The sequence below is a fragment of the Notolepis coatsorum genome, assembly GCF_963971535.1.
Source record: "Notolepis coatsorum genome assembly, chromosome: 5".
In the NCBI taxonomy this organism is placed as follows: Eukaryota; Metazoa; Chordata; class Actinopteri; order Aulopiformes; family Paralepididae; genus Notolepis; species Notolepis coatsorum.
Genome location: NC_140169.1, coordinates 184,410,451 through 184,437,775, shown reverse-complemented (window position 1 = coordinate 184,437,775; position 27,325 = coordinate 184,410,451). Strand labels below are relative to the sequence as shown.

General features: G+C 43.6%; 1 protein-coding gene across 1 annotated transcript in view; it reads right to left on the bottom strand.

Annotated features, from left to right (window-relative positions):
* The window catches only part of lamp1b (lysosomal associated membrane protein 1b), a 61,343-nt gene extending 56,155 nt beyond the window's left edge, over positions 1–5,188 (bottom strand). The window contains exon 1 of the mRNA XM_084314549.1: positions 4,799–5,188. Coding sequence (XP_084170675.1) covers positions 4,799–4,868 — 70 coding nt within the window. The 5' untranslated portion in view covers positions 4,869–5,188. The remainder of the gene's footprint in view (positions 1–4,798) is intronic.
* Positions 5,189–27,325: the final 22,137 nt, after the last annotated feature.

Genomic DNA, 27,325 nt, shown 5'->3' with positions numbered 1-27,325 from the left:
CAACCACGTTACCATATTTGTAATAATGTAAATCATTGTGTCGTTGTACACATATTGTGTTTATAACGTTAGTAGATAACATAGCTTAGCTTGGTAGCTATTGTGCTAACAACATATCCCGACATCCGGCTCGCTGGCCGGCATGAACGGCCGACCCAAAATGGTTCTCTCCTCTCTGTACACCCCGTCCCCACGGGTGCCCTGCCGGGAGGCCCATGGACACGACGGCGGCGGCAGCCGTAGGGTGCTCGAGCCCGTAAAGGCTAGTGTTACACGATAGCTATGAGCTAACTAGCGCTGCGGGCTCCGGCGCCCTGCGGCCGCCGCTGTTGTCGAGTCCACAAGCTCCTCCGCGGGGACGGGGGCACACAAAGAGGAGAGAACCACCCGCAGGGACGGCGGGCTATAGGCTAACGTCAGTGAGTGTAGTGGTCCGTCCCGCGTGTAGCAGGGACGGCGGAGATATAGGCTAACTGTGATGCACCGAGTGAGCCACCATTGATCTAGTACTATGACCCGGACGGACATAAGGCATACGTTTCCTGGGGAGCTCCAGTAGCTCACCACGTACCGCGATCGCTATTTCAGCGCCGTGGACAACCGTGCTCGTCACGGATCTGGGGCTTAGCGAGTTCGAATCCCGACTGCAGCCGTGCCTTTCCCAGAGTGTCTTCCCCCCCATCTGAACCCTTTCAGCCTGTTTCTGTCGGTCAACCTTGACCAGTATAAATGTGATAAACACATAAAAGAGCCAGGGGAATGGCCAAAGTTTAAAAAAAATAAAAGGCATACGTTTCCTGAAGTGACGTCACGGCCGTGCTAGGTGCTAGCGTCTGATAAGCTTTTAGATTCGGCTCATTAATATGCACCTGTTGTCCTGTTGTGACGTCGGCGTTTGATACGCTTTTTTGATTCGCGCGTGCATGTTATTCGTGCGTGGACCTTTTTAACTCTTTCAGAGTGGCATTTCCGGTGTCAAATGGAAAAAAATAAATAATGAAATTATATACCAATGATGTAAACTACCTATAATTGATCAGTAGGGTTTAACCTGGAGGTTGGGCTTTAATATAAACACACAAAAACAATGTCAACCATGTTTAAATTCCCTGATTGTCAGTTCTTAATGGAAAGATTCGTTTTCTGCTTGAAATTATTATGTTTCTGTCTACATTTATTTAGACTAACATTATTTAAATATTGAGTGCAACTGTGGTGGATTACGTAATTCGGTGAGTTGGAACTATCTATGGGTTGGCGCCGGGTCCCCACGGACATTTTAGCGTCACGGACCACCAGCTCAGGCAATGTTATCAGCTCCGGTAACGTTAGGAGGAGTTCATAACATCAACATGCAGTGGAAAAGCGGCAATAGTCCCGGTTGGAGTTAGTAAAACACAGTTGTATGTTAGCCTTCTTGGATGTTGAATAAACGCCTATCATTGTCTTTAAACACCCCGCCTCTCAGACTCCCATTTCCTCCTCTGCTACAGTAGCTAGTAGCTACGGCAGCGTTTCCGTTAGCCGGTAATTACCGGTATTTGACCGGCAAAATCTGTTGAAGTCCGACATATTTAATCTCTCCGGTCTTAATGTCCGGTGAAAATAATTCCCTGAGTCTAAGCACAATTTGATTATTTGAATTGTATTAAAATAGGCTAAAATTAAATAGCCTATGCGATGAACGAAACAATCATTACATTTGTTTCATCGTTGCTTCTAATAATGACAACGACGTTGTCAGCGAGAGCTTAGTGCTGGGTGTGCGAACTTTTGTGAAGCTGCAGAGCCAGAGCAGCAGCAGCACAATGCAGTACTCCAGCAGTACTCCAATTCAGCCATTTTCAATTCAATGTTGGGTGGGGGGCGCTGCTGTGCGGTCCCCAGAAAAGAGCCAATAACAGCTGAATCTGCTGCTCTGCATCGACATACTCTCGCAAATAAGTCATTGGGAGGTGGAGAGAGAGAGTCGTCACGCAAACCCACGATAATGTTGCAGTCTCTCTCTGCCAAATTTCTCAGTTCTTCGCTTGATATAATTAATACAAATGTCCAATATAACGGAATTCGTTAGCTCATAAAAATGTGATTATAACAGACTGTTGTTTATTAATGTCGGGCGACTGCCCACGGACACCTATTTGATTTAAAGTCGGCAGCAGCACGAGTCTAGAGCCATATGAAATCAGTTTTATTATTTTCCAAATTCCATTTTATTTTTTCCCAAATTCCATTTTTTCCGTTTTAATATTTCAGAATTCTGTATTTTGCCTTTTATGCTCATTTTACCATCAGAAATAGTGTCTAATAAGTGGGAATGAATAAATGTCCACAATTGAATAAGATATAACAGTCCATTTAATGTTTTTAAGTGCTGCAACTCAGAAATACAGTTCAATTTTACACAATATTTTTCAATTAATATTGTGACAAAATAAAAATACATATTTCAAGTGTAAACAATAGATACAGCTAGCTACTACTGACATTATCACAATGACAATGTCAGTAACCTAGCTATATCTATTATATTGTGATGAAATATAGTAATGCATAATTTAGGCACCTTTAGTTTAGTTTATTTCGTTTATAAAGGACAGTGTATAATGGCAATCGTTTGCATTAAACAAATGGATGGGTGCACTAGATTTAGCAAGAAGCTATCATTTCCATCTATAGTCCTATGTACTGTAACGTTTCATAGCTATTTAAGTTTATTTAGATTATAAAGGGCAGTGTATAATGACAATAGTTTGCATTAAACAAATGGATGGGTGCACCAGATTTAGCTAGAACTTCTAGAAGCTATCATTTCCATATAGTCCTATAACGTTACATAGCTATTTAAGTGTATTTAGTTTATAAAGGGCAGTGTATAATGACAATCGTTTGCATTAAACAAATGGATGGGTGCACTAGATTTAGCTAGAAGCTAAACGTCCTAACGTTATAGCTATTTAATCACAATAGTGTTGCAAGTGTTTTTGCGGGTCCAGTCCACGGAACGTTGACAGAATTAGCAAAACACCTCATCACCGGAGGCATAAAAGTCATTAGGATACTGTTCTGCTCTGAATTGAGGGCTTATTGTGGAATTGTTTAGCTTCTTGACGATGTTAACACTGAAGCAGCCAGACGCTTGAGCACCGCGGCTGTGTTGTGTGTAACACGCTGTAGAGTCCCCGCCTCCCCGGTCGCGTGTGCACCAAACGTTCCACCCAAAAACGAAATTTCAGTCCAGATTAGGCCAAATTCTGCAATATTCCACGTTTTGCAGTTGATTCCATTTTTATTGGTTACTAGTCACTAGTTGGGTGAAGTGCACACTAGACATGTCACTAGTTGGGTGAAGTGCACACTAGACATGTCACTAGTTGGGTGAAGTGCACACTAGACATGTCACTAGTTGGGTGAAGTGCACACTAGACATGTCACTAGTTGGGTGAAGTGCACACTAGACATGTCACTAGTTGGGTGAAGTGCACACTAGACATGTCACTAGGGCATAACAAAAAATATTGTTTGTTTCCGGTTGCCGACCGACCCTGCCGATTTAGGTGCGACCCAATATATTTTATGAGTTTAAAAAAAAAAAGCATATTTTTTTAACGTTTCATAGAAATCTTAGTCAAACCTTTAGTATTATGGATATTAAACATGCTGGCAGAGTACATGCATCCATGTTGTTGTGAACATTTTAATTAAATAAAGAAATTCCCAATTCCTAGTCGCTGTGGGAAAGAATAAAATAAAAAAATAAAATAAAATAAATTCCCTACCTACCCATGCCTTAACTGACAACCAACAGGAAACAAACAATATTTTTTTTTTATGCCTAGTTGGGTGAAGTGCACACTAGACATTTCACTAGTAGTTGGGTGAAGTGCACACTAGACATGTCACTAGTTGGGTGAAGTGCACACTACATGTCACTAGTTGGGTGAAGTGCACACTAGACATTTCACTAGTAGTTGGGTGAAGTGCAGACTACATATTTCACTAGTAGTTGGGTGAAGTGCACACTAGACATGTCACTAGTTGGGTGAAGTGCACACTAGACATGTCACTAGTTGGGTGAAGTGCACACTAGACATTTCACTAGTAGTTGGGTGAAGTGCACACTAGACATGTCACTAGTTGGGTGAAGTGCACACTAGACATGTCACTAGTTGGGTGAAGTGCACACTAGACATGTCACTAGTTGGGTGAAGTGCACACTAGACATTTCACTAGTCGTTGGGTGAAGTGCACACTAGACATTTCACTAGTAGTTGGGTGAAGTGCACACTAGACATGTCACTAGTTGGGTGAAGTGCAGACTAGACATTTCACTAGTAGTTGGGTGAAGTGCACACTAGACATGTCACTAGTTAGGTGAAGTGCATACTAGACATCTCACTAGTTGGGTGAAGTGCACACTAGACATGTCACTAGTAGTTGGGTGAAGTGCACACTAGACATTTCTTTTGACAGCATAGCAGGTGAGTTGAGGCGACACGTTCCATCATCCCCTCTGCTTCAATTAATCTCTTGTTGACAGGCACAACCCTATCATGACATGTTGGCCAGGCAGGGTGGGGGAAACTGTACAACTGTACTAAGCAAAACTGTAGATATGAGACGATACCCAACAACCCAAACCAGTACGGATAGACACTAGGCTAACGTTAGCTAAACGCGCCCTTCAAAGCTAGATAGCCTTAACGTTAAGTCATCTAACGTACATCATTTCGGTGGTATTTTCTCTGTAAACCTCTCTCGCTATGTTATTATGTACAGTTATAGATATAATACTCACCAAACAGCGCGATGAACAACAGTACACCGATGGACCCTGGTTGTCTGCCGCCGTGCTGCTGTCTCGTCATGTTGGCTTCCAGCTGCTTGAATCACAACAGACACACGACGTAAAGACTGTTTTGCGAGTCTAACGTTACAACAAACAACGTTAGCCAGTACGTCCTGCGATTCAACCGGCTGTCTTACGATACCCACTGCTATCTCTCTCTTTCGGAAAACCAATATATTCTGGTGCCAAGATCATTAATGGTTATCGCTCAGTGTTTTCCCGTCCTTTTCAAACAGTGAAAACTGTTTATTTTCTTGTTCTAAATGACTGTTCTGAGTTTCGGCCGATGCTCTCCGCTCTCTCCCCGATAATCGCCACAAGCAGGAAGGATGACTTCAGGGTCACGTGACCGGGGTTGAAAGACCCGCCCAGATAAGTCATGTGATTTATGTACTTTTGCTGATTCTCTCAATAGGGTCCAGCTGCAGCGCCGGTAAATCCTCTCACTGGGCAAGCCTGTGGCAGCGTAAAGTACGAACCTACTTTCTATAGAGGCAGCTCGGAGGTGCCATACCTGTCGATTCTCCTGTATTTCAACCTTCTCTCCTGCCGTCCTCCCGTTAAAATATGTTCCCGTATTTTCCCAGTTTTTTTTTTATATATACAAAATGGCTGCAATTCCCCTCCGTGACGACAGGTGGCAGCAGTGTAGATTAGAACATTAGCACAGGAAGTCAGCCCGGACGACCATAGATATATAGAAAGACGGTTGCTGACTATGGTTGCTGACAAACTACTACTACTACTACTACTACTACTACTACTACTACTACTACTACTACTACTACTACTACTACTACTACTACTACTACTACTACTACTACTACTACTACTACTTCTTCTTCTTCTTCTTCTTCTTCTTCTTCTTCTTCTTCTTCTTCTTCTTCTTCTTCTTCTTCTTCTTCTTCTTCTTCTTCTTCTTCTTCTTCTTCTTCTTCTTCTTCTTCTTCTTCTTCTTCTTCTTCTTCTTCTTCTTCTTCTTATTATTGGCAGACGGTTGGGCAAAGTGAGGTACAGTTTACTGTACAAACTGTCGGGCAAAGTGGGGTTGTTCCCGGAGAGCTCACTCTCGGCCGTGGTTTCTCAGTGTATAATGTATGGTGCTCTCCCTCAACATGCGAGTACATTCGTTTAATGTAAAGTCAGTCTTACATTGGCACTGCTTTAACGTTGCATTTACCCATAATCCATTGCAGTGTATTAGACCCATGTGCCAGTATAACTTTTGTAAAGTAATGAAGCGCAAATGTAAAGTTAATCAATACACAATGAAACAATATCTTTATCTATATCACATGTCAAAACTACTTTAATAAAACAAGATTTCGGTTTTTCATTTCTACTCATTCTTCCAAAACAAGACAGCAATTCTACTTCTGCATGCACCGGGAGAATTGAGCTCATAGCACAGATTTGGAGTTGATATAATGGACATTGCTGTTCTTAGGAAATGTTGCACATGGTGGAAATAATGGAAATTAACATTTCTAACATTAACATTTAGTGTATGTTTAAAGTTGATACATTGAGGCATGGTAGAATTTCTCTTTATATTACAGCAGTATCCGTTTTTAACATTACAATTAGTGTCTGACACTATAGACACATGTTAAAAGTCAAAGTCAACTTTGACATTTTCCAATTTGTGCAAGACATACAGAAAAATTCAATTACGTGCGGGGCGAAATCTCCTGTTTTTTTTTAAATCCCAATGTTGACAGCTATGGGAGGTGCGCTGTTTTAAGTGAGCGTGTGTTATTGGATTGATTGATTGATTGATTGAACATTTTATTAATGTTAATTAATGTTAATTTTATTAATTAATGCTTAGAGTTTGGAATCAGGGCTGGTGGTCTATCGCCCTGCTCTAAAGATAAACTCTACGCATAACCGACTTCAAAAGAGGGCCTAAGCATAACCAGTTCGAAACAAGGCGGACAGACATTAATAAAATGTTCAATCAATCAATCAATCATTCCAATAACACAGGCTCACTTCATTCTTAGATGGCATGCACCTCAGAGTACTTTGAGAAATGTCCGTACTTTCCAACAATCAGCTGCCACAGGCTTGCCCCTTGAGAGGATTATACGGCGCTGCAGCTGGACCCTACTCGATTAAAGGGGGATGTCACCCGTTTTACGAATTCACCCCAGTTCAGTCGATATAAATGTGAGCAACAGCCTACTACTCTCCCCCCTAAAGCCAGAAATAAGAGAAAGGACCCTCGAATTTGAAATGTCACCTGGATGTAAAATCTGGAGTTGATGGTCCATAGTAAGAACTAAAGGATTGAAAATATCCTTTATGAATTGAAAATGGGGGACCCTGATGTAAACAAGACAAACGTCTTTCTCTGGTCTGCATCCCCTTAACAATTGTGTGTATTGAGCCGTACTGTATTGTACCCATTCTGCAATCTGTTAAATAAAGTTTTAATTAATTAATTAATTAATTAATTAATTAATTCATTCATTCATTCATTCATTCATTCATTCATTCATTCATTCATTCATTCAGGAACACTTTCTACTCTTGGGTCCTTAGACAATGATCATCATTGGTGTACGAGCTTCCATAAATATTTGAAAGGGGAATTACCACCCAATTTAAGAATTCACTCATGTTCTTCCTGTGCCCCAGGTCAGTCCAGTCAGTACTTGTCACAACTTGAGCCATTAAATGTTTCTGTGAGCTCTTACACCCAAATTGGGCTTTGTATGAGCTCACACAGACATGTTATGACCTCATTGTCTATGGAGCAGACCCAGATTTTACATCTCAGTGACATCACCAATTGGAGGGTTATCTCTCTGATTCCTAGCTTTAGGAGAGAGTGTTCACAAATACTGACTGAACCTTCCTGGGGTACAATATTCTTAAAATGGGTGGCATTCCCCTTTAAGGGCCTTAAATTTGCTTAATTTATTATGGAGCAGCAGTCCCAGATTTTACATGACATCACAAATCCCAGGATTCTTTTAGCTTTGCGAGAAAGTGGTGCATGTTGACATATATTGACTGACCTATCATATAGGACACAGGAGACTTGTGAATTAACTAATTATGTGAAGCCATAGGATTTTACATGGTCTAATAAAAACAAAAATGAAGAAAAAGAAACATCACAAAGTATGCTTGACTGACTTTATTGTCTGATATTAAATTTGCATTATGTTATGTTTGAATATAGAAGACAACTGCATGGGCAGGCTATGACAGTTGATAGTTTTGCCAAGGTGTCAAATCTGGAGCTCTTCAATAAAAACAAATGGGGAAATTAATAGATGGACCCACAGAGCACAGCGGTGTGGACTCGAGTCACACATGTGATGACCTTAGACTCAACTCCACAAAATCATAAAATACTTTTATAACCTGACTTTGACTTAAGCACCAATGACTCGTGACTTCACTCAGACTTGAGCCTTATGACTTGAAAGACTTGATACTCTCCCTAAATCCAAAATGAAAGAAAAAAAATGCCATAAAAAGTGTAAAGCAAATCAATTTAATTTCCCTGATTACAGTTCCACTTTGGACGAATATCAGCCGCAAATCAAGTAAATTGTGTGTCAGTGCAGAATCATCTAAATTGAATATACTACAACTATTACTCTGTTGGCTTTAACATTTTTAAATGGCATTACATTGGCAAATAACCCATTAAGACTTGTTTACGACTCGAAACCCAAAGTTTCAGACTTGTGACTTGCTTGAGACTTGCCTGTCTTAATTGTCTTGGGAATTGCTCGTCTTGACTCTGGACTTGAGTGTAAAGACTTGAGACTTACTTGGGACTTGGTCCCACCTCTGCCACAGAGTGATTGCATGACTTAAGGACTCTCATATGTCTTCTATAGTAATGCTATCTGGTAATTGACCTTGTCTCAAGTAATTGCACAGCCTCTTTGGGACAGCTCCAGATTTGACATTTTAATTACATTATTCATTTTAGTGTTGGGGAGAGTCGTTTGTTTCATACATACTTTCCTAAATGGAGTGGTCTTCCCCTCTCTCTTTTTTTTTAAGAATGCTTTCTCTGAATTCTATCTACCACTCTGTAGCTTTCAATAGCCAGTACCCATTGTGACAATTCATTTATATTTTACATTCTCAAAATTCTAATGTTATATGTGAAAGGATACACCTGAAAGGGTTAATGTCTAATTGTAAGTCCTGTAGAACAGACCGTCTACAAGACTCTGTCAGATGACCCAAGCATTTCACAAACCAATGTCAAAATGCTTTCTCCTCTCAGTGCAAATGACCCCCTCCTCACCTACATTACTGACCACTCTCCTTGCAAATTCAGTGAGGTAAGACAATTCAATACAGAGTTGAAGCTTTGGGTGCCAGATGACATGTCCAAAGAGTCCCTATGCAATGGTCATCAGGTCTTTTGTTTATACAATCCATAAAAAAGAGACTAGGACAGCGCTCCAATTCCATGTTTTATTCATATATTGCCACATGGACGTTTCAGGCAAGACGTCCTTCCTTGGAGTGTTGGAGTGCTGTCCTAGTCTCTTTTTTACGATGCATTACATGCATTACATTACTGAGAGCTGGTCAGCTTCCCTGTTAGGGCCTCCTGGCCTCACTCTGTACTTCATGGTTGCATTGTATAAACAATGAAAAATAAGATGTCCTCAACTGATTAAATCTAAAGATTTTTTTTTAAATGTTAGGATGCAGCACCCATTTTTAAAAAACATTTTCTTTAGATTTAATCACGAGTTGAGGACATCTTATTTTTCATTGTTTATACAATGCAACCATGAAGTACAGAGTGAGGCCAGGAGGCCCTAACAGTTACATGTGCTCTATTGACAATCAGGTTACACATACATACACACGCACGCACGCACGCACGCACGCACGCACGCACGCACGCACGCACGCACGCACGCACGCACGCACACACTCACACACACACACACACACACACACACACACACACACACACACACACACACACACACACACACACACACACACACACAGCATAGCCAACACAGAAGATGTATGGAAAAGAAGTGGTTATCGTGGTCCATGAAAGAAAAATTCTACATTTAAATAGTTTAAACTATAACTGTTTATAATGCACTGTATATAATACTTTTCTCTTAACATTTGAGGAAATTCTAAAAGGTTTTTAATTGAAACACACATCTAAGTATAGTTTGTAGTGAGGCTATACACTGTGGATGAAAAGTTAGGCCTAACGCACTCCACCACCAGTGAAGTTACATAACATGTGTCAAGAGAGAGAGAGAGAGAGAGAGAGAGAGAGGGTGGAACATGATTGAACCACACCCAGAGAGAGCTAGGTAGAGCTTTGTAAGATGCTCTGAAGCACAGAAAGCAAGACAAAAATAGACGTCCATTTGTCAGGTAGCACACTGGTGTCATTGCAGCCACTTCCTGTGATCAGAGGGAGAGGGAGAGAGTGAGGGTATAGAAGAGAGAAAGTTTAAAGGGGAACTCCACTTTTTTTGGAAATTAGCTTATTTAACATCTTCCCTGAAGTTAGACAAGAAGATGCATACCTTTTTTGTCTCTGTGCGTGCATTTTAGCTTTGGGAATAGACGCTCCGTTAGCATAGCTTAGCTTCATCACTGGAAGTGAGGCAGGACAGTAGCCTTACAGTGCCTTACAGTGTATTGCAAGGTCTGACATTGACCAAACTTGATATGCATGACCTTGGTGGGCTCTAGGTCAACTCCTGAAAAGGGGGTCAATGTCAGACCTTGTAATCAAAAGTTAGGGGGCGCACTGAAATTATGGCAAGGGTTATTAGCCCCCTAACTTTTGATTGCAAAGTCTGACATTGACCCCCTTTTCAGGAGTTGACCTAGAGCCCACCAAGGTCATGCATATCAAGTTTGGTCAATGTCAGACCTTGCAATACACTGTAAGGCACTGTAAGGCTACTGTCCTGCCTCACTTCCAGTGATGAAGCTAAGCTATGCTAACGGAGCGTCTATTCCCAAAGCTAAAATGCACGCACAGAGACAAAAAAGGTATGCATCTTCTTGTCTAACTCCAGGGAAGATGTTAAATAAGCTAATTTCCAAAAAAAGTGGAGTTCCCCTTTAACTGAGACAAAGCTAACGTGACCCTGCAGGAGTCAGGGACAAGAGAGACAAAGGAACTGTCCGCAAGCGAAGCTCCCTGAGGAGGACAGGGAGGCCAGAGGACAGGGAGCGAGGAGGTAGCATAATGGGCCTTTCGGGGACAGCTGTCTCTGTGCTCTTGGCACTTGTATAAACTCTAGTAGTCTACAGGTAAGGGCAGTGGACCCAAAAGAGTACTTTTCCAAATCTGAGATGGAATGATTTATAGCTGTGTTGAGAAAATACACCAAATGTTTGTTGGTGTTCACACTGATAGCTATAGGCTATGACTGCAGGTTTAATAGGCCCATGGTATGTAGAGGTTATTTACAGTGCTTACTTCAGTTTTATATACTGTAGGCCTATATATATATATATATAGGCAGCACCCAATCATGGAGCCCCTTCTCCCAAGTCCCAAGTTCTTTAAAAAGGGGTTTCAGGACACAGAGGCATGCAGTACTCTATGCCAAACTATACGTGTTTCAGATAGATTGATCTGGTACCAATGTATTTTAGGGGGCATAAATTATGATTAAATCATGTCTGAGACTTTATTTACATATAGTTCTTGATTAGTTCCTTCATATAGCTAGGCTACTTAATCATCATCATCATCATCATCATCATCATCATCATCATCATCATCATCATCATCATCATCATCATCATCATCATAATTATTACTATTATTACTATTATTATTATTATTATTATTATTATTATTATTATTATTATTATTATTATTATTATTATTATTATTATTATTATTATTATTATTATTATTATTATTATTATTATTATTATTATTATTATTATTATTATTATTATTATTATTATTATTATTATTATTATTATTATTATTATTATTATTATTATTATTATTATTATTATTATTATTATTATTATTATTATTATGCCCCTAAAGTAACTATTTTTATTTTGTCCAGTGTTTTGTTTCATCTATAGGATGGGTATAACTGCCCTGTTGATTTGCACATTGGGCGACAGTGGCTCAGCTAGAACAGTCGTCTGATAATCCCAGTTTGATTCCCGCTTCGATTCCCTCTCCTCCTGGGCAGCATGTCGAAGTGTCCTTGAGCAAGACACTTAACCCCTAATTGCTCCCGATGTGCAGGTTGGCACCTTGCATGATTGCCTCCACCATCGGTGTGAATGTGTGAGTGAATGGGTAAAATGTGAGGAACAAATTGTAAAGCACTTTAGATAAAAGCGCTATATAAATGCAGCCATTTACCATTTTATTTACCATTTGCACATTACCAGAGAGAGTGAGAATTGCTGAAGAGCTGAGAGTAGAGGTGCTTTTCTAGACACAACACTTTGCTTTGCAGATTCATGGCCACATCAGGTCAAACTGAGAAAAGGTTATCTCGAAAACTACTAATTGGATTGCCATACGATTTGCTGTGCGCATTCATGACCCCAAGAGGAAGGTCGTAGCTTAAAGATATTTCAAGCATTCATACATACTGCATTTAGTCGATTTTCCACCTTAGGAGTTGTCTATGACGTATAAACGTAACCCTAAAACCTAAAGGGGAGGTCCACCACGAAGCAACATCAAACTCATTTACCAGATTGAGGCCAAATTGATCTCTGCTCAGAAACATCAGCTGCAGAAGGTGCTAATTTTGTAGATAATGACGCGTAGCTCTACCCTCACTCAATTTAGAAGAACTACAACAATGGAGTTTACTTGATCGTCTCCCAATCAGCTTCCCGGGTTCCCAGGTTATGGAGTAACCAGAAGTCTATATCCCCTCCACTGCTTGTGCATGTGTTTGGTTGGAGTGGCAACCTTTAACTGGCTTTATTTAACGCCCTCCCTTTTTTGTGTAGTCCTTTGTAAATCCAGAAGCTGGAACATGTTCAGTAGTTGTTGTTTTTTATCTGGTCAGGTGATATGTATACCTATAAAACACAGCTTTTTAATGATAACGGATAGTCGGCCCTCCAAATAATATATATATAAATAATAAATATTAACTCTTATTCCCATCCCTACTCTTGCCCATTAGTTATACAGTCACAAAATGTGCTGTGAATATTGATGACCCTGTTAATGACCCTGTTGTCACCATATAGATATATAGCCTGTCTGTTGAGACTGGCAACATCGACAACTCTCATTTCTGTCATCTACCAAATGTTGCATGTGAGAATATAAGTAAAGATTGTTAGGCCTTGTTGGAGATCTGTATTCTGGTGAGTGCATTCTTCTAGTTTCATTTATTCATTTCCATTTGGCAATATATGCCGGCATTAGTATAGGACTTTTGTTTGGTATTGTGGGCCCACATTTTTGATTTCCTTTGAGTGTGATAACGTGTGATTCTTGTATAATAATTTCCCATTCAATTATCCCATTCTTCTAGTTTCATTTATTCATTTCCATTTACCGGCAGGAGGTGGACAGAGCAGTGAGGTGGTGCTCATCCAACAACCTCCTGCTCAACACCTCCAAAACCATGGAAATTGCCATAGAGTTCAGGACTTAAAAAAAAACACCCATACTCCCAATAACCATCTCAGACCAACCCATAACCCTAACTGAATCATTCAAGTTCCTCGGCACCCACATCAGCAATAAACTCAAATGGGACATTAACACCACTGCCATCATCAAAAAGGCCCAGCAGCGCCTGTACTTCCTCAGGCAACTGAGGAAGTACAGAGTCCAACAACGCCTGCTGGTCCAATTCTACACTGCCATAATTCAAAGCATCCTCACCTCATCCATCACAGTCTGGTACGGTTCCACTGATAAACACACCAAACACAAACTCCAACGCATCACCAAGACAGCCTCCAAGATAATTGGCTGCCCCCTCCCCTCTCTGGACTCCATCTACACCTCACGCACAGTCACCCGCTCTGGTAAAATAGTCAACGATCCCTCTCACCCAGCACACCACTTATTCCAGCACATGCCCTCAGGTCGCTACAGGTCCATTCTAACCAGACACACACGCTTCACAAACAGTTTTTTCCCCACAGCAGACACCCTGGCCCGCCCCCCTTTGCACAGACGGGCAAGCATCTGTCACTGACTGACACTGTTACTGTGACTGTCCTGTATGTATCTATGTATATATGTATTTATTGTGGGGATTGGGAGGTGGGAGGGGGGCGTTTTGATGTTTGATGTCTGATGTTTCATGTTGATGTAACCAGTGCCTAACAATCTGTACCGCAAACAATTACCACCAACCATCGTTGTGTGGCATTAAAGTATCTTGTATCTTGTATCTTGTATTAATAAATTATTCTGTGTATTGTTTGTCTGTTTGTTTGTTCTATTCTAGGGGTGGGTCCATGAAAAATACTTTCAGTATGAGTTCCAATGTGTGTTAGAAATGTCCTGTGAAGGTTTAACATTTAAATAATATAAAATAATCATAATAATTTCCGTCCTCACATCAGTCATGTCTCTCATGCCTATACCTACATGCATGCAAACTGAAAAAGGCTTGCTCAGTGTCAGGGGCTATGCAAGTGTAGCACCCTGAAAATATGGCTATTATTCAGAAGTGCTGACTTGCCTTTTTATCTCCCCTGGTGCACCAAGACATTCTAATTCGTTTCCATTAGTATTCCCTCGAACAATGACGCAGGCTCCTCCTTGTTCTACCCGCTGGAATATGGATTATGAACAGTATCACTGGACCATATTCACTCACCCAGTTTCCCTGTGTGGCTAGTTGGCGACCAGCAGGGGGCGGTGGCAGGCAGAGAGCGTACCAGAGAGCCGGGGAAGCAAGTAAATGGAGGCGGAAGAGGGAAGACGAGCCTCTTCGAGTTTGGACTTTGTTGTGAACAGACGTGTCTCGGAGAGCCCCCGTTGTGGAGCACGCGGGTGGACGAACTGAACTTGAGTATGTGACGGGTTATTTTAGAGAAGTAATCGTAGTGGAGCATTGCATGTTTTCCCCACTGAATAACCCTAGTGATATACAACGAGTTATCCTAGAAGAAAGGCGGTATAGCCAAGTGTGGCTTAAGTTAAAGATATTCCCTCTAGTGAGGTGCCCCGCCAGCGTGGCGTGAAGAGGGCCGGTGTTTAGAGACACCCTGCGTTATTATATATCACGGCTAGCAGGAGGGCTGTTTGGGACCCAGAGTGTAGCTTCAGTGTTAGTGAGGGCAAGTGTATGGATGCGCATCGACCCAGCACCGGCACGTCGACCCATCACCGGCGTCAACGTCGGCTCTGCACCGGTTGTCTTCGGGCCAGCACGGGAGTTCTTCCCGACCAGCAGAGGTCGCCATCACCCAGCACACGCTCTCAGCCAGCTACTGTCCCTCTGCTCCAGCCCCGCTTGCTAGCGCCCGTGCCGAGAGCGTTCGACGCCATCTTGCTATCCGGACAGTGGTGGCGCGGCGAGGCCGCCATCTTGGTTGAGTACATTAGGGCTTCGGTGCCCAGGATCTTATTGCACAATACACAGTGTGATGCGGCCTGCGGGCGAAGCTAACGTTGCTAACTACAGTTACCCCATCAACAATATATGCCGGCATTAGTATAGGACTTTTGTTTGGTATTGTGGGCCCACATTTTTTATTTCCTTTGAGTGTGATAACGTGTGATTCTTGTATAATAATTTCCCATTTAATTAATCCTTTCCCTTTGGGGGGGTTCTAGACCTGTGACTCCATAAGTATGCATTAGAGAGGTAATGTACATGGAACTGACCCAGACGTGGGTGATGAGTCAAACACATTTCAACCACATTATTCCTGATAGGAACCCAGAGGTGGGTGTACAATATAGGTGGTTATAAGGTGTTGAGTTACAGTCGGAGTTGTGATGTATGTGGCTGTTGGTGTGTTACGACCTCACCATTCCTATTCCTGCCCTCTAGGGGGAGGGCGAGCACTTCTTAAGGTGACAGCTCAGCCCGCTTCCGGGTTCGTTGTTATGGCAATAAAGATAGCTGCAGCCATGGTCTGCAGTCCCTGTCAACAGCGTATCCAGTGTGATTAATATGCTACCATTGTACGGGGTCACATATATAATAAATGGCGACGAGTACGGTTCATCCAGTGACGGCACTGGTTGAAAAGAATCCACGCTAACGTTTGTTTGATGACGGAACGAGTGGAAGAGGAATCTACACTGACGCCGGTTAGCGAAGGGGCTAACGTCGGCGGATCTGCTGCGGGACAATCACACAGAGGGATGGCTGGTATCATCGGGCATATCGTGGCTTTTGATGAATCGACGGAGCAGTGGCCGACTTATGTGGAACGGTTTGAACATTTTGTGGCTGCAAATGACATTTCCGATGAGAAGAGGCTTCCGGTGTTTTTTAGTCTAATAGGGGCAACAACATACGGGTTACTGCGCAGTTTGATTGCTCCGGATAAACCGGGGGATATAACTTATACTCAGACTGTGCGAGCATTGCAAAGCCATTTTTCTCCCAAGCCCATTGTGATTGCGGAAAGATTCCGTTTCCATAAACGACATCAATCGGAGGGGGAGACAATAGCCCAGTATATTGCGGATTTGAAGAAGCTGTCGGAGCACTGCGAGTTTGGCACGTACCTGTCAGACGCGTTACGGAACCGGTTCGTGTGTGGTCTCCTCAGCGAGTCCATACAGAAGAGACTATTGACCGAGAATGCTCTCACCTATCACAGAGCGGTGGAAATAGCCATTGCTATGGAAACGGTGGCGAGGGAGGCACAACAGCTCAGCAGCTCTGTAAAAGTGAATGCGATGTCTCTCTCATCTACACCTGGGAGAAAATGCACCCGGTGTGGGAGGACAAATCATGTGGAGAGTGGCTGTTTCTTCAAGGACCAGGCCTGTCACCGTTGCGGTAAGAAAGGCCATATTGCACGTACATGCAGAGAGAGCAAGCAGGAAAATAAAGCAGCAAGTGACACAAGATGGGAGCAAAGAGACAGAGGGGGGATTAACACAAGATGGGAGCAAAGAGACAGAGGGGGAGAAAGGTCAAAAAGGCGGATAAATAAGATGAACACCAGGGGGATGCAGAGTGATACGGGGTCTGATTCAGATGGGGAATTAGCCCTGCACAGGGTGGATGCAGCAGGTGATGTGTCTCAGCAGGGCGGTTCAGCCTCATCAGTGATTTGGGTTAGGCCAAAAGTGGAGGGGCAAATGATTGACATGGAGCTTGACACGGGGGCAGCCGTTTCACTTATATCAGAGAAAATGTATAGTGAAAAGTTCAGTCATATTCGCCTGCGCCACACCCACATTCTGCTGAAAACATATACAGGTGAAGTGATCGCACCAGTGGGGGTGATAAAGGTGAAGGTTCAAATGAACAGAGACCAAGCACGGCTCCCACTATATGTGGTGAAAGGCGATGCACCCCCCTTGTTCGGCCGTGAGTGGCTGAGAAGAGTGAGACTGGACTGGAGAGCCATAAAAACAGTTAGATCTGGACAACGCATGCAGGGGAACACGCTGGAAGCAGTGTTAAAGGGGCATGCCAATGTATTTAAGGACGAACTGGGGACATTGAAGGGCTTTGAAGTAGCTCTGACACTCAAGCCCGAACATCAGCCGAAGTTCTGTCAGGCCCGGGTGGTTCCCTATGCACTTAGGCCAAAGGTGGACGCTGAGCTAGAGCGCCTGCAACTGCTAAATGTAATTTCGCCTGTGCAGTTCAGTGAATGGGCGACCCCCATTGTGCCTATCATTAAGAAGAATGACAGTGTGCGCATCTGCGGGGATTTTAAAGTGACGGTGAACCCGGCCCTCTGTGCTGAACATTATCCAATACCCCGGATAGAGGATATGTTTGCGTCGCTAGCGGGGGGGCAGCGGTTCAGCAAGCTGGATCTGGCTCACGCATACTTGCAGGTGCCGGTGCAGGAGAGTTCACGCAAATATCTCACCATCACAACGCACAAGGGGATGTTCTGCTATAACCTTTCGGCATAACGTCAGCGCCCTCTATCTTTCAGCGTATTATGGATCAAGTCCTCCAGGGGCTTCCCAATGTGCACTGCTTTTTGGATGACATATTGGTAACTGGGTGTAATGATGCAGAGCACCTGAATAATCTGGAGGGGGTGCTGGGTCGATTGGAGAAGTTTGGTCTCAGGGCGCAGCGAGGGAAATGTGAGTTTTTCAAGGACTCACTGGAATACCTGGGACATTATATTGACGCCACGGGCCTTCATAAATCCCCAGAAAAGCTCAGGGCGATTGCTGAGGCCCCAGCCCCGACAAATGTGGGCCAGCTGCGCTCCTTCCTGGGATTAATTAATTATTATGGTCGGTTTGTTCAGGACATGGCAACGACACTCAGCCCCCTTCACGCGTTACTACATAAGGGGACACCATGGAAATGGTCACAGGAGTGTGGGAAGGCTTTCTGCTCAGCTAAGGATCAACTGCTCTCGGAGAGGGTGTTGACACATTACAATCCCCAACTGCCAATCATACTGGCGTGTGATGCCTCGCCCTATGGCGTGGGCGCGGTGATTTCGCATGTGATGCCGGGAGGTCAAGAGAGGCCCATAGCGTTTGCCTCCAGGACATTGAGTAAAGCGGAGCAAAATTATGCTCAGATTGAGAGGGAGGCCCTGGGGATCATATTTGGCGTGCGCAAGTTCCACGCCTATCTGTACGGGCGCCATTTTACCCTGCTCACAGACCACAGGCCCCTGACTACAATATTGAGCCCCAGTAAAGCTATCCCATCGATGGCGGCTGCTAGACTGCAGCGATGGGCCCTAATATTAGCTGCTCACAACTACACGATTCAGTACAGGGGGGCGGCGGACCATGGCAATGCGGACGGCCTCTCACGCCTGCCACTGCCGGTTGAGCATAAGGACAAACCAGGTTCAGTGGATACGGTACTGATACATCACCTTGAATCGCTGCCAGTATGCAGCACTGACATTCGTAAGGAAACGAGGTATGAGCCAGTGCTCGCTCAGGTGATGGACATGTGTTTGTCAGGACACTTCCTTGTGGCGCAAGGGCAGGACAGTGCACTGACTCCCTATTACACAAGAAAAGATGAACTCTCAGTGGTACAGGGGTGTTTGTTGTGGGGAAATCGGGTGATTGTGCCTCCAAAATTGAGACCCCAATTACTACATGGGCTGCATGCAGGCCACCCGGGAGTAGTTAAAATGAAAGGTGTGGCTCGTAGTTACATCTGGTGGCCGGGGATTGACGCTCAAATAGAACAACAGGCCAGAGTGTGTCAGTCGTGTCAGCGCAACCAGAAATCTCCCGGTCTCTCCCCACTTCACTCCTGGCCGTGGCCAGGCACTCCGTGGCAGAGGATACATGTGGACTTTGCAGGGCCCTTTGAGGGTCATATGTTTATGGTGGTGGTGGATGCTCACTCCAAGTGGCCAGAAGTGAAGCTGATGGGCTCCACCACAACCGCTAAGACTATTCAAGTACTGCAGGGGTTGTTTAGTCGCCATGGATTGCCAGAAGTTCTGGTGAGCGACAATGGGCCGCAGTTTACTTCATATGAGTTTGCGTCTTTCCTCAAGGGAAATGGAGTGAAGCACATGCGCTCTGCTCCTTTTCACCCGGCCACGAACGGTCAAGCGGAGCGCTTTGTACAGACACTAAAACGCTCATTGAAAGCGTCCCGAGGAGCGACGACAGTGCAGCACAGACTGGATTCGTTTCTGCTCAGCTACAGAAATGCTCCCCACGCCACGACTAATGAGTCTCCGGCGGTGCTTTTCCTTCGCTGCCGACTCCGCTCCCGCCTTGACCTTCTCAAACCCAGTGTGGCAGCGGTGGTGGATCAAGCTCAGACAGTCCAGCAGGATCGCAGAGCCCAGTTCGCCAGAGACAAGGACTTTGCATCGGGAGACCCGGTGCTGGTCCGTGATTATAGACGGGGGGAGGATAAGTGGATGCCAGGAGTGGTGGTCTCCCAGGAGGGGCCAGTGTCCTACACAGTTGGGGTAGGCTTGGGGCATTGGAAACGCCACACAGAACAGATGCGGGCCTGTGACCCGATGCTACTCACTTCAGGGGAGCCTATACCACCAGCCCCATTGGCACAAACTACGACAGCCCTTATGCCAGATCCAGTGACCGTTTTCCCAGCGGGCGGACAGGAGTCCTCCCTAACCGGTCCCTCAGTCACGCACACTGAGGCAGCTGACTTAGAGCCAACCAGAACATCTACAGAGACTAGTAGGAGGTACCCGGTGAGGGTAACTAAGCCTCCTGATCGTCTCACATATTGAGCGGGACGTTCTGACAGTCTCAGTTGGACTATGGGGGTTATTGCACTATTGTTTTGTGGTGTTATATTAGGAGGGGTCATTCAGGGGCACTTTATCACTATATTAGGTACTGGGTTTGGAAGTGGGGACAGCGATACGATTAAGTGGGGAGGAGTGTGATGTATGTGGCTGTTGGTGTGTTACGACCTCACCATTCCTATTCCTGCCCTCTAGGGGGAGGGCGAGCACTTCTTAAGGTGACAGCTCAGCCCGCTTCCGGGTTCGTTGTTATGGCAATAAAGATAGCTGCAGCCATGGTCTGCAGTCCCTGTCAACAGCGTATCCAGTGTGATTAATATGCTACCATTGTACGGGGTCACATATATAATAGGAGTAATAGTAGAGATTTATTCTAATTGACTATCCTGACTAAATCGTTGTACCTGCACCGTATTAATTAATATAAAACATTGACTGGGGTTCTGTGTACGTGTCTCTTCTTGTGCCCAGTCTTAACCATTTTGGTGTGGGTAACGTTACTACAATTAACCCCTTCCTATTCAACCTTCCCTTTCCTACTGTAAGGTTTCTAGTGTCAACGAGGGAGGGTACTGTTTGTGGGGGGAACCAAGTTATTTATTTACAATTCAGTCACTAGGTGTGGGAGGGTTAGAGGAGTAATTGGGGAAAGTGAGAGCGTGTTGGGGAGTACTGCTGACCTCCCTGGAAGGGAGAGGAAGACCAGAGTACCGGACCAGGTTGGTAAATCCCGGGCCCCATCCACTCCCGCTGCCAGCCTCCAGTGGACGCTCCAGACCCAAAGACGGAGGTGCAGCTAGCCAGAGATCTACTGTGTCTCGCTACCCAGTGACTGTGCACACCCGTTCCCACGAAGCAGGGATAATCCACCCTGCTACACAAGCATACACACACACAAGCTATCATATGAAGTAATGGGCTACATTTAGCAAAACAAAAACAAAACGTGTCTCTGTTCTAACACACACACACACACACACACACACACACACACACACACACACACACACACACACACACACACACACACACACACACACACACACACACGTCATGGTATAAGACAAGAATCAATGTGGTGTTCATTATTGGTGGCTGGAATAAAGCAGTCGCAGCTGTCTGGATGAGTGTTTATAAATGAGCCCTTGACACCTGTTATTGCATCCTACTCTTTGCAGATAACGGTCAGACGAAGGAGGGTTTTGTCTTGAGTTTGAGCCAGTGAGTGTCATTTTACAGAGATGAACGGTTTATGACAGCTGGCAGTGATGAGGTTTCTATGGAGCACTGGTAGAAAATCTGATTGCCTTTCAATAGACTAGACACTATAATAATTATAATAAATAATAAATAATAAATAATAAATAATAAATAATAAATAATAAATAATAAATAATAAATAATAAATAACAATAAATAATAAATAATAAATAATAAATAATAAATAATAATTAATAGTAATAAATAATAAATAATAATAAATTATAGGCCTAATTTAATAATAAAAAACAATCTATACAATTATACAGTTTTACAAATACAACAGAATACAAGCACACAAACATAGTAGCTCTGGAGTTCATGACAGTAACAATAATATCATTATCAATAAGATAATTTATAGTTATTCTGAATATGACATGCTCTTCTTTGACATTAAAGTTAGTGATGTTCCAGTGCCTAAAGTTATTTTTATTAGTTCAGAATATCCTGCTATATGTACACTCCCAGTAAAGATGCATTAAAGTTACTTGTTTTTAATAAAACTGCAATACTTTCAATATCAGTATTATATCTAGAAAAGTAGATGTTTAACTTTTTTCTAATTAATTATTTTCTAGCCAGTAGCCAAGACCATTTCCACTGGATGTTATTCCGGAAATATACAGCAGGGGGAGCAGTAACACTATCTGAGGATTACATTCCCTTTTCAACATTTGGCAAGATGGCAAGAGGTTGTCACAACCATTCCCTTTAGGAACAGATCATAGAAGCACAGACACAATAGCATAATATTTTGGAATGACAGGGAATTCATATAGATTAAGGAATTATTCACATGTGAGTTAATTAACTGCTAAATTGAGCAAATAACTCACAGTATGCCTCTGTCAACCCACCTCTTATTGAATAACTAATTGAGTTTCAGTGAAATCTTGGAAATATTATAATTACACCTCAACATGAAGAGTAAGCCACAAATAGAGAATACAGGATACAATTAAGGAGGGCTTTTTTTTTTTAAGATTTGAGATTGAGAATATTAAAAGTAGAAAATTCTAAAGCACCGATACTTTCAAAGCATGGCTTATGCATTACACATTTATTTTTAAATAGATAAGTGTGTCTATTTTAGCACAGCAATCTAAGGATCATCCTTACATCCTCCGAACTTTGGAAATTACTCAATAATCAACTAGGCTGCAGTAAAAAACTTAAAACCAGATTCTCAAACATAAACATAAAGACGGACAACACGCTCATCACAGTCGACAGACAAGCTGGATGTAGCCAATTACTTAAACATCTTCTTCACAAATATAGCCACAACACTGGTAAACAAACTACCCTCCCACTCAGGGCATTATGGGGTAGAACACATAGTAGCATACTACAAAAACCTAGGGGTCCACAAAGACGACTTCAAACTTGAAATGGTAACAACCGATGAGGTACTCAAAAAATTGAGCGCCCTCCAACCTAACAAGGCCACTGGCCATGACAACATCCCAGTCATCACACACATAATAAACCTCTCTATAAAACAGGGACACGTCCCCAAGGACTTCAAAATTGCGAGAGTGACCCCTCTGCACAAAAAGGGCAGCAAATTAGACCCAGGCAACTACCGCCCTGTTTCTATTCTTACCTCCATCTCGAAAGTCATGGAGAAAATAGTCTACGAACAGGTCGAAAAGTAGCCTACCTGGCGGAAAAAAATCTAATCTACGAATTCCAATCTGGCTTCAGAACGTCCCACTCCACTGACACATGCCTCCTCTATTTGAACGACCACATCAAACAAGAGGTGGACGCGGGCAAATACTGCGGCATGGTCATGCTGGACCTACAAAAGGCCTTCGACACTGTCAATCACTCCATTCTGATTGACAAGCTAAAAGCAATTGGTTTTGGTAGTCTATCAGTGAGCTGGATGCAATCCTACCTGGAGGGGAGAGAACAGATGGTAGAGGTAAACGGTACTCTATCCCCCCCCTCACAGTGAGCTGTGGTGTTCCACAAGGAAGCATACTAGGACCGCTACTCTTCCTAATTTATGCAAATGACATGTCGTCAGCCTGTGACTGCAACTTGTTCCTGTTTGTGGACGACTCAGCCCTGCTGGTCTCTGACAAGAACAAGTTGCAGGTTGAAAAAACCCTCAGCTCGGAACTAGGCAAAATCTGCATATGGCTCGCTGATAACAAACTATCATTACACATGGGCAAAACAGAGTCCATTCTCTTCGGTTCAAATAACAAACTCAGCAAGACCGACGGCTTCTCAGTTACAGTGGGTGACAATATTGTCACAAGGAAAGACGAAATTACCTACCTGGGTTCCATCCTAGAGGCAAATCTTTCCTGTGACAAAATGGCATCCAATGTAATAAAAAAAGTCAACCAACGAACTCGATTCTTGTACCGGATCTCCTCTCTGGTAAACAAGAATACCCTGAAGACTCTGGCAGGAGCACTCATTCAAGGGTACTACGACTATGCGTGCACCTCTTGGTACCAAAGCACCTCAAAGGCGCTTAAAACAAAATTACAAACATCACAAAACAAACTGGTCAGACTACTACTTGACCTGAACCCCAGAACCCACCTCACCCCTGCCCACTTTGACAACCTAGGATGGCTTAGAGTAGACGACAGAGTACAGCAACTTGCAATGGGCCTGGTCTACAAGATACACTATACGACTAAGGTACCCATGTACATGTCAAAATACTTCCCAAAGGTCAGTGAATACCACAACCACTACACCAGAGGAAGCTCAATAAATCATGTTAAACCCAGATTTGGCTCAAACAAGGGACTAAACACGTTTCGCAATTATGCCACATCAATGTGGAACGCCCTACCCAAAGCTGTAAAGGAATGTGAATCCCTACTCACATTCAAAACCGCTCTTAAAGAGCACCTACGGGAGGCTGCAATTCGAAACTGGCCACCGTAAATGCCCAAAACCCCCACCACCTCCTAATAGACAGTCTCCTCTCCACCGTATGTATATATTCCCTCCCCGCCGTATGTATATTTCTCTCCCACCCACCCACCCCCTCCTAATGTACACTCCCCTCCCCTCCCCATCATATGTATATACTCTGTCAGGATCTAGGGGTAACAGTACTGTATATTTGAATACCGTTTATGTCACAAATGTATCAGTACTAAATACCTATATGTCCCTATGCCATAAATGTCATGTATGTTGTGTATGTCATAAATGTCTATATGAATTGAAAATGGGGGACCCTGATGGAAACAAGACAAACGTCTTTCTCAGGTCTGCATCCCCTTAACAATTGTGTGTATTGAGCCATACTGTATTGTACCCATTCTGCAATCTGTTAAATAAAGTTTTCATTCATTCATTCATTCATTCATTCATTCATTCATTCATTCATTCATTCATTCATTCATTCATTCATTCATTCATTCATTCATTAATTCATTAATTCATTCATTCATACTTCCGGTACATCCAACACTAGGACAGTATCCTCTACCTTTGCTATCAAAGATCCTTCAGAAATCGATGAGTCCATTTGAAGCCAGAGGTTGAATCAAGTGTTTTGATCAATGTGTAGCAGGGTGGATTATCTCTGCTTCGTGGGAACTGTGGTGTGCGGTCAATAGGTAGCGAGACACAGTAGCACTCTGGCCAGCTGCAACTCCGTCTTTGGGGTCCGGAGCGTCAACTGGAGGCTGGCAGTGGGGCTGTATGAGGCCCAGGGTTTACAAACCTGGTCCGGTACTCTGGTCTTCCTCCCTCTCTCTGGAGCAGTCAGCAGTACTCCCCCAACACACCCTCACCCTCCACAGTTGCCCCTTTTGCCCTCCCACACCTAATGACCGGATGGTAGAGAAATAACTTGGTTCCCCCCGCAAGCAGTACCCTCCCTTAGTGACACCAGAACCCTTACAATGGAAATGGAAAAGGTAGAATAGGAAGGGGTTAAGGTTACATATATTACCCGTATCAAAGGGTTAGGGTTAGGGTTAGAAATAATGAAAGACACACACACAGTGCTGTTCTGGATGAAACTCAGCCTAGTTACAACAATGCTACGTCTGGTGATTACTGCACCATGGGTATCCATACAATAATTACTGGCATGAATCAATGGCATGAATCAATGACATGAGTCAATTATAATATTACACCCAGGCACCAAGTGCTCTCAGGTACCCAGACTAAACGCTGCCCACGTCTGGGCGGAACACAGTATTTACCTTCTCTAAGGAATTACACTCTTACTGTCCCCGGTTGAGAATATGGGGAAGGAAGGGGGGAGCATAGGGAAGAGAATAAAGGGATTCACAGAACGGGAATTATTTAGGAAATACACGCCTTATCACGCTCAAAGAAAAGGAATAAAATAAAAGAGTGAGCCCACAAAATACCTATAAGTCCTATCTTAATGCCGGCATATATTGTTCGGGGTACCCCTATGAACTGGTAGTAGCAACGTTACTTTCGCCCGCGGGCTGCACCACACTGTGTACCGTATATGGAATCGGGAGCATCAATGCTCATTTGTACTCATCCGAAATTGCCGCCTCGCCACTCCACCGTTGTCCGGGAGGCAAGATGGCGTCGAACGCTCTCGCGAGGGTGTCAGCAGGCGGAGCTAGGCAGAGAGGCAGCGCCGGCTGAGAGCATGTACTGAGTGATGGCGACCCCTGTAGGATGGGCGGAACTCCCGTTGGCCGCAGGCAGCCTGGTGCAGATCTGAGTGAAGTCCTCCGGGGCAGGCTGAACGCAGGCAGCCGGTCGCAGGTCTGGTCGAAGTCAGCCGGCGCAGACTGGTTGTTGGCCCACGTTCGTCTTGGGGCGCACGCTCTATACCGCACACTGTAGCTACTATAACTCGGTACTTAAAGACTGGGATAATTGTTTAACCGCACGTTACCTATACCGCACACTGTAACTGCTATAACCCGATTACTAGTGCCTGGCTTATGCACTCATTGTTCATATAATACCGCTGGTACTGCTAGGATATCGTGTCCACTAGCCAGTACTCGTTATCACCCGTTATCCTCTTACGGGGCCCCCTGGCATAACGTCAACAACAGGGCTATCCGGAGCCCCGTTAGCTGCGACTACTCGTTGTCAAGTTCACTGCCGAAGAGGACGACTTCCGCTGGTCCCTTCCATTTATCAACTCCCAGCTCTCTCCACCACTCTCTGCCTGTCACTCCCCCCTGCAGGTCCCGCCTGCCAGTCACAAGGGGGACGCATTGTATATGAATCAGTACTGTCATTTATAATCCGTATTCCAATGCTCTTCGGAAGGGGACGTTTGTGTCATTGCTCGTGTGAATCAATGACACTAGTTAGAATGTCTTTGTGTACAAAAAGGGATATAACCACAGTCAGCAGTTCGGAATAATATACCATATTTTCCAGACTGCTACAAATGGATTTCAGTTTTCTATCGCTATAGTTCTGGTCGTTGTTTATGGATATTGCAAGTATTTCATATGTATTTATTTAGTTACTGGTAGGCCTCTACGCATGTTTTAATCAGAAGTAGTTCACACTTTGCCAAGTTTTAATATAGACCAGATTACTCCAAGGGGAGCATGCCTATGTTCCCACAGCCCAATGGTCCCACGGCCCTATGTTCCCACATTTTAAAGATTTTTTCCCCACTCAAAATTAGGCCCTATGTTCCCACAGCCCAATGGTCCAACAGCCCTATGTTCCCAATTTTTTTATATATATATATATATATATATATATATATATATATATATATATATATATATATATATATATATATATATATTCTTTCAATTTTCTTTTAGACAACACAATAATAACAACAATAATGACAAGATAATAATAAATAATAAATACAGA